This window comes from Mus caroli, unplaced genomic scaffold, assembly GCF_978045245.1.
Source record: "Mus caroli unplaced genomic scaffold, Mus_caroli_1 scaffold_8, whole genome shotgun sequence".
NCBI classification, from domain to species: Eukaryota; Metazoa; Chordata; class Mammalia; order Rodentia; family Muridae; genus Mus; species Mus caroli.
In genome coordinates, this window is record NW_028227263.1 from 141,176,115 (window position 1) to 141,184,014 (window position 7,900).

At 56.1% G+C, this 7,900-nt stretch overlaps 1 protein-coding gene across 8 annotated transcripts; it reads right to left on the reverse strand.

Annotated features, from left to right (window-relative positions):
* Nucleotides 1–28: 28 nt before the first annotated feature.
* Nucleotides 29–6,763, reverse strand: Znf628 (zinc finger protein 628). Of its 8 annotated transcripts, XM_085842402.1 has the most exons (5): nucleotides 6,573–6,760; nucleotides 4,474–4,580; nucleotides 3,487–3,637; nucleotides 3,123–3,299; nucleotides 29–2,976 (listed from the first exon to the last, which is right to left on the reverse strand). In XM_085842402.1, the coding sequence occupies exons 4-5, from the start codon at nucleotides 3,192–3,194 to the stop codon at nucleotides 178–180; spliced, it is 2,871 nt and encodes a 956-aa protein (XP_085698528.1). In that variant the 5' UTR covers nucleotides 3,195–3,299; nucleotides 3,487–3,637; nucleotides 4,474–4,580; nucleotides 6,573–6,760; the 3' UTR covers nucleotides 29–177. The 8 variants fall into 8 exon arrangements, with proteins under 8 accessions (XP_085698528.1, XP_085698529.1, XP_029335920.1 ...); XM_085842403.1 differs by lacking the exon at nucleotides 3,487–3,637; XM_029480060.2 differs by having other exon boundaries at nucleotides 29–3,299.
* Nucleotides 6,764–7,900: the final 1,137 nt, after the last annotated feature.

Genomic DNA, 7,900 nt, shown 5'->3' on the forward strand with positions numbered 1-7,900 from the left:
ACTTCCAGGTCTGAAGCAGGAGCTATGCCCATGACTATGCCTCCCCATGAAAACAAAACCAGGAAGAGATTCTGGGTCTTTATTAGCAAGTCCAGCCAGCAGCCCCCCTGACTCTGGGGCTGACCCCAGCCCAGCTGAGGAGAACACTTAATTGCGGGGAGGGGGGAGTGGGTCTCTTCAAAACGTGTGTACCAGTTGGACTGCAGGCAGAGTCTGCACAATCTGGATGGAGGGCAAGTTCTGGGGGGCCATGACCCCTGGTCCAGCCACTGCGGGGACCACTTGTACCATCTGGGACGGGGGAGCTACGGGCACCCCCACAGGGGCAGAGACCGGGCCAGGTGCTGATGGGGCCAGGAGTTGCAGTGTTGTGGTACCTCCTGCAACGCTGCTATTTTCTAGCAGATCAGTAGCTGGGGCGCTGCGAATGATAAGGAGTTTCTGTCCTGATGGGCCAGTGGCAGCTGGCTCTGCCAGAGCGGGGGAAAGCGTCTCCACCTCCTGCACACAGAGCCTAGTCTGCTCACCATCCGCCCCACTCAGCACCAGCACACTCTGCAGCCCCTCATCTGTCTGCAGTGTCTCAAACAGGACGTCCTGGACCACACCAGCGCTGGCCTCACTGTCTCCCACTTCCCCAGGCCCAGGGCTGCTCAGCAACTCTTCAGCTGCCCCACTCTGAACCACCAGCAGGTTTGGCGCTTCTGTAGTCACAGCTCCTCCATTAGAATTGGAGACTTGGCCTGTCAGGGGCTGGAGCTGGACCGTAGTCACCTCCTGTGCTGGCTGTAGCTGGACTGTAGTCACTTCCTGTGCAGGCTGTAGTTGTACCGTGGCCACTTCCTGTGCTGGCTGAAGCTGGACCCCACTCACTTCCTGTGGTCCTGTCTCCCCACTCCCTACATTCTGCAGAACAATGAGGCTCTGCCCTCCCCCGCTAGCCCCTGCATTGCTCCCTCCTTGCAGCCCCAGACCACCTGGGCCTGGAAACCACACTACCCCTGTCCCCTGTCCAGCTTTCCCAACAGACCGAGGGCCTGGCCTTGCAGCACCATTGCCCGGACCTCCAGCACTGGCAGGAGGCAGCAGAATGAGTTTAGGGGGTGGAGGCGGGGGTGGAGGAGTAGGGGGTTGGACACTGCTTGGAATCAGCTGGAGGCCCTGGGCAGTCTGTACCAGGAGAAATGTTTGAGAACTGGGGGCAGCTGGGCCTGGGGGCGTAGCCTGAGCTGTGGCCCCAGCTACTTCAAGTGAAAGTGTGGCCTGTAGGTTGGGGAGTACGTGAACATCTTGAGCAGCCAGTGGAGTTGGAGCTGCAGCCAATGGGGCAGGGGGCTGCGATGCTACAGCAGAGCCGGTGGTGCCCGAAGTTGTGGTGGCTGGGGTGTGCGTCCTCAGATGCCGCTGCAGGTAGGCAGCCATAACAAAGCCTCGGCCACAAATGGGGCAGGCAAAAGGGCGCTCGGCAGAATGAGTGCGCTGGTGCAGCAGCAGGTTGGAGGAGTGTGTGAAGGTCTTGGGGCAGAGCGGGCAACGGAAGGGGCGCTCGCCCGTGTGCACCCGCTGGTGCTGCCGCAAGTTGGACGTCTGTGCGAAGCTCTTGCCACACACACTACATGAGTGGGGCCGCTCACCAGTGTGCACGTGCCGGTGGCGCCGCAGGCACGAAGTGTTACGGAAGGCTTTGCCACACTCAGTGCAGGCATAGGGCCGCTCACCCGAGTGAAGTCGCAGATGGTACTGATAGTGGGACGACCACTTGAAGGTGAGGCCACACTGGCCGCAGGTGAAGGCTCGCAGGCCTGTGTGCACACGCTGGTGGATGGCCAGCAGGGAGGAGCGTTTGAAGGCTTTGCCGCACTCCCCACACTGGTAGGGCCGCTCACCTGTGTGGTCCCGAAGGTGGTAGCGCAGCCCCGAAGAACCCTTGAAGGCCTTCCCACACTCGGCACATTTGTAGGGCCGCTCTGCAGAAACCACAGGGGCAGGTGGAGGAGGAGGGGGTGGGGCAGGAGTGGCTGGGGCTACAGGCTCCTGGGGACAGGTGACCTCCGCAACCTCAGCCTGAGGAGGTGGGCGTCCAGCTGCCGCCTCCTCCACATGACACTGCTGGTGAGCCAAGAGGCTGGCCAGTTGTGGAAAGGCACCATCACAGCTGCCACAGCGAAAGGCCTGTCCACTGGCCGCACCATGGCTGTGCTGGTGACGGGACAGGCCAGCCACCGTCCGGAAGGACTTCCCACAAGGAAGGCAAGCAAAGTTAGGAGGGCCTGGAGTGGCAGGTGGGGGCTGTGGCAGGGCAGAGTCAGCCTGGGGCAGCTCGGCAGGCACATCCTGGGACTGGGTGGCTACAGGGGGACCCGGGCATGGCTGGTGCTCCAGGAGGAGCTCCTCGCTGCTGAAGCCCTGCTCGCAGCCATCGCAGCGGTACACTAGCTCCACTGTAGTCTCAGCAGCAGCCAAAAAAAGCTCGGGCACCACGGGTGGGGGCTGGGGTGGTGGGGCTGGAGGCTCAGGTGGGCTACGGGGCTGCAAGTAGGCATCAGAGACCAGAACCTTGGTGTCAGCTCTGCTGGTCTCCCCTGGGGGCGCGGGGGCAGGAGCGGGGCCGGGGGCAGGGCCGTGGGTGCGGTGGTGCAGCAGCAGGTTGGAGGAGTGTGTGAAGGTCTTGGGACAGAGTGGGCAACGGAAGGGGCGCTCGCCCGTGTGCACCCGCTGGTGCTGCCGCAGATTGGTACTCTGAGTAAAGCTCTTCCCACAAATGCCACAGGTGTAAGGGCGTTCTCCTGTGTGCACATGCCGGTGGCGCCGCAAGCTGGAGGAGTTCTTGAAGGCCTTGGGGCAGTCAGGGCACGGGTAGGGCCGCTCACCCGTATGCTGTCTCAAGTGGTATTGGTAATGGGATGACCACTTGAAGGCCAGACCACACTGGCCGCAGGTGAAGGCCCGCAGGCCAGTGTGCACACTGCGGTGGATCTGCAGCAAGGAGGAGCGCTTGAAGGCTTTGGGGCAGTCTGGGCACTGATAGGGCCGCTCGCCTGTATGGCCCCGCTGGTGGTAGAGGAGGGCTGAGGAGCCCTTGAAGGCTTTGGGGCAGTCCGGGCATTTATAGGGCCGTTCACCTGTGTGAGTGCGCTGATGGTGCAGGAGCCGAGATGACCACCTGAAGGACTTGCCGCATTCCCCACACTCATACTGAGCAGCCGGGGTGGGTGCTGGCGCAGTGGGACCTGGCTTTTCCCCAGTTCCCTCGGTGGTGGAAGCTGGCGCCATGTCCACGTGGGAGCCGGCCATCACACCTGGTGAAAGGATTCTGATGAGAATGAGCAAGCACTGGCCCTCCTCACCACTCACAGCGGCTCTTCAAGGAACAGGGGCAGCCTCCCTATGTCACCCATGCTGTGGGGGGCTCTTCCTCAGGGGCGTTTGCAACAGCCTGGGTTTAACACACATTATCGAAGACTCAAGGGAGGAGTAATGGGGTACCTGGGATGTGAAACTTCTCAGCAAAAGAGCTCCTCTAGGAAGCAAACAGTTCCAAAAAGGGGTGCTCTGTAAACAATGTCCTGTGTGCAGGAGGCCACTGGCTCCCTCTGTCATCAGTCCCTTGGAAGAAGCCCCTGGCTTGGCTTCTTGCCTGTTTTGAAGAGTTACCTCTTACCTCCCTCCTCAGCACTCACCCCTACTTCACCCTAAACAATTCCACTCTAAGGAAAGCCACTGAGTAGTGATCAAGGCTCAGGCATCCACTCCAGCACCCACTACCCGCCTCATTCCCTCTCAGGTCCCCCAAATCCCTAGTGAGGACACCCTGTTCCCACAGGATCTGCAACCTCCTTCCATCACGCAGCGTTACCAGCCTTGTACACACTCTCCCTGGCACACAACTCAACATAGCCCACGCCTCTCAGCTCCCAGCACTTTCTCTGATCTCCATGCCACCCCCCCCCCGCCCCCAGTGATAACCCTTAGCATGTTTCTTCTCCCACTGAAATCCTCTTGCTTCCCTGTCCTTAGCCACTGGCCGTGCCGATGACTGGAAAGAGAAGAGCGATCTGAATAATAAATATTCTCATCCTCCAATCCAGGCACCAACAGGTCCCAAACAAGCCAAATGTCTTTCCACTGAGGAGGCATCTTGTGATGTCTGGAGACATTGGCTGTTGCTTGTCTGTCAAGGGCAGGGACAGAGGTGCTTCAGCACTCTACAGTGCACAGGATGAATCCCTACAAAGACACAGTCCAAAAGAGTAGCAGCTGACAACTGCAAGGGTCCCGCCCCAAAATGCTCTACGCCATGGCCTCTGACCTCCCATGGCATCCTCTACAGTTTGCTTCTCTCTGGCCCGCCCCTAGCAGCATATGTAAAGAAACAAGACCCCTTGTTTCAGTTCCCCCAGCCCTTTCTAGGTCAGGAGGACTAAGCTGCCCTTCCCTCCGGAACCACTTCAGATACCTGGAGTCCCCACATACCCCAGCTCCTTGCTGCTGAGTCTTTCCTTTAAGCATATCTCCTAGCTGCAGATGGCTGACTCTCCCTTCTGTGACCACCTTAGCCTTTGGGCTGGATCCTTTCAAACCTGGAGGTGGAGAATCAGAGCTCAGTCAAGAACTGCTGTCTTTCTCTCTGCCCCCCATTCCCCTCTCTGAAAACCCTTACCCTCTCCTAGGATTCCACAATCTATAGAAAAACTCTAAAAGTGTGACTCTACCCAAGCCTCTCCTTTGCTCCAAATGCTTGGGACACAAGATACCTCACACTTAACCACAATCTAACTCCAGGTCTTTCACCCTCTATGCTCTCCTGTTACAAAACTTAAGGGTTGGGCAGGAGATGTAGCTCAGTTAATGGAGTGCCTATCCAACACACACAAAGCCCTAAGTGTGAGCCCCAGCACTGCGAGTAAACCAGGTGTGGTGAGAGAAGAGGCTAAGACAGGAAGATGAGTCTGAGGCTAACCTGGATAGCAGTCACACCTATAAGGGAACAGAAGACAAACTCCCTTACAGGAGCCTGCTGAATGCTCATAACTACATCTGTCTTCTCCCCTCTTGCTGGCCTCCTGTCCCTCTAGCTGTTCAACTAGGCAGGGAAAACTACCACCACCTTGTGCCTAGTGCCCTTCCCCTCCACCATCCACAACTCACACTGTGACCTCCAAGTCTTCAAGAACTCACCCCAGAGAGCCTTCTTCAGACCACCCTTGAGCACTCCCTGCTCTCCTCCCATGCCTCATTCGCTCCCTTCTTCACGGGGCCCATCACCTTCTAAATACTATAGGGCAAGCATTTCTCTTTGTCTTTTTGAGACACAGTTTCTCTGCACAGCCCTGGGTGTCCTGGAACTTTCTGCCTAGACCAGGCTGGTCTTGAACTCAGATGTCTGCATCTGCCTCCTGAGTGCTGGGCTCAAAGTCGTGCATCACCACCACCCTAGCCAGGACTTCTCAACCTCATCAGCACAGAGATTTGGAGACGGGTCATTCTTTGTCAGAGGGGCTGTCTAATACATCGATGGGTGTTTATCAGGATTCCTGACCTCAACAGGATGGATGCCACTGGTAACAAAACACAGTGCCAGCTTGACCCTTCCCTGTCAGTACTGCAGTGACAGTACCCCAGGTCAGTCCCATCAGCATATAAGTCTCTTACTGCTTGTTCTACTCTGTCAATGTTCACATCATCCAAACAGAGAACCTCTGCTTCTTTCGTTCACTGATGCAGCCCATCACCCACCAAAACATCACCAGAGAGCATGCTCAGTAAAGACAGTGTGAGTGAATAGAGGAAGGTACCCCCTTTTGACAGGTTATAAAGGATTTCTTTTTCAAAGGGCAATAGGCTATGAAGGATTCGTTTTTTTTTAAAGGGCTGTTGTTCCTTTTGGCGTGTAGGTGACAAATGAGCTTCAGAAACTGCCTGAGCCTCTGAGGCCATACCTTTTAACACAAGAGGCCCTACGGAACAGGGACCCATCTTAGCAGTGAGAGTCCCCTTTACACGGCTGGGCTTTACGAGGAAGCTCGGGGTTTGGGATGTAGCTCGGTTATTAAGGGTTAATGACTGGCATGCATGAAGCTCTGGGTTCTTGTCACAGTACACCATAGAACTGGGTGTGGTGGCACAGGCAGTCCTGTAATCCCAGCATGTAGATGAAGGCAGCGGGATCGTAAATTCAAGGTCATTGTCAGTATACAGAAGTCTGACGGCATCCTAAGCTACATGAGGTTTTATCTGGGAGGGGAAAAAGGGTCTCTTTGTTCAGATAGTCTAGGGACCAGCAGAATTATGAAACTTTTCCTTCAATGTTTGGGAAACTATCACCCGCTTTTAATGAAATAACCCTCCTTTTAGGAGAAAGGGGAGAAGGGAAAGGGCAGGAAGCTTTGCAAAAATGCAGCTAAACACACTGTCCTTACCCCTTTAAGAGGGCGGAGCCGGCCTAACAGATTAAATATCGGAGGCGAAATAGCGACCTTCCCTTTAAGGTACCCCTTCCGGTTTCCCGCTCGCTTTTCTCCAAACGACTCCGCCCTCCGGCCCTTCCCCCACCGCGCCCTCCGGTCTCTCACCTGTGGCCCCGGTCGGGGAGGGGGATCAAGGAGAACCCCAGGGCCTTCCCGCGGGGGCTGACGGGAAGCGGGGCCCGGCACAGCGCTGCGGGACCCGCGGCCCGGGAGGGGGCGGGGGCGCGCTCCCTCCCCACGGCCCCCGGCGCGAGGCACTCAACCTTTATCGGCGGCCTCTCGCGCACACAAACCCCGCCGCCGCCGCCTTCGTGCGTCATGACGCAACGCGCCGCGCCCGGCCCGGCCCCACCCACTGCTGGGGGTTCGCCAGATGCAGAATTCCCGGGGTTCAAGTCTCAGGCGCGTGGTGTACACGCAGACCCTGTTCCCTCGTGCTGGGAAGGAAACTGAGGCACACGACCTTCCTGCATGGCCTGGGATGGCCTGGGTCTCGGGGGTCTGAGTTGCCCCTACAAGCCTGCTTTTTTTTCCCCTTGCCTGCTGGTATCTGGGGCCAAGCTTGCTCTCTGAGACTGTGCTGAGACTTTCGGATAGGTTATTTTTGTTATCTTAATTGTTTTTTTGTTGTTTTTGTTTTTTACTTTTTGAGGCAATGGGCTCATGTAGGCTCATGAAGCACGGGCTGGCCTTGAATTTTTTTTTTTTTTTTTTTTTTTTTTTTTGGTTTTTCGAGACAGTCCTGGAACTCACTCTGTAGACCTCGAATTCAGAAATCCTCCTGCCTCTACCTCCCAAGTGCTGGGATTAAAGGCGTGTGCCACCACTGCCCGGCTGCCTTTTTCTTAAGATCTATTTATTTTTACCTTCTCTGTATATGTGAGTTCCCACATGCATGTCTGTGCACCACATGTGTGCCTGGTGCCTGAGGAAGCCAAAACAGAGTGTCAGATCCTTTGGAGCTAGAGTTACAGGGCAGTTGTGAACTGTCTGGTGTGGTTCCAAGGAACCGAAGCCCAGTCCTCTGTAAAACTAGCAGTTGTTCTTAACTACAAAGCTATCACCCCAGGCCTAACTTAGAGGGCTGGTGAGATGGCTCAGACTGATGGTACTGATGCTTGCTGCCCAGTCAAGCCACATCGGTAGAGGAATTTTAATCCAGCAACATCGCTATTGTGGCTGGAACACAGATATGACCTCAGTATACACCTTTAATTCCAGGAGACAGAGGCAAGCAGATCTTTGAGTCCAAGGCCAGACTGGAATAGAGCAAGTTTCATGTAAAGAAAAGCTTAGGACCAGGTTTGGTGGTGCATTCCTTTAATCCCAGCACTCAGGAGATAAAGGCATATAGATCTCTGAGTTCTAGGCAATCAGTTCGGTTGAATCAGTGAGTTGAGAGGCTATGTAGAGGAGTTCAGAGGTAGTTTTTA

Bases quoted from the DNA above. Each gene is read 5' to 3' on its own strand.
- Znf628 (XM_029480062.2), bottom strand. From the start codon at position 3,294: ATGGCCGGCTCCCACGTGGACATGGCGCCAGCTTCCACCACCGAGGGA.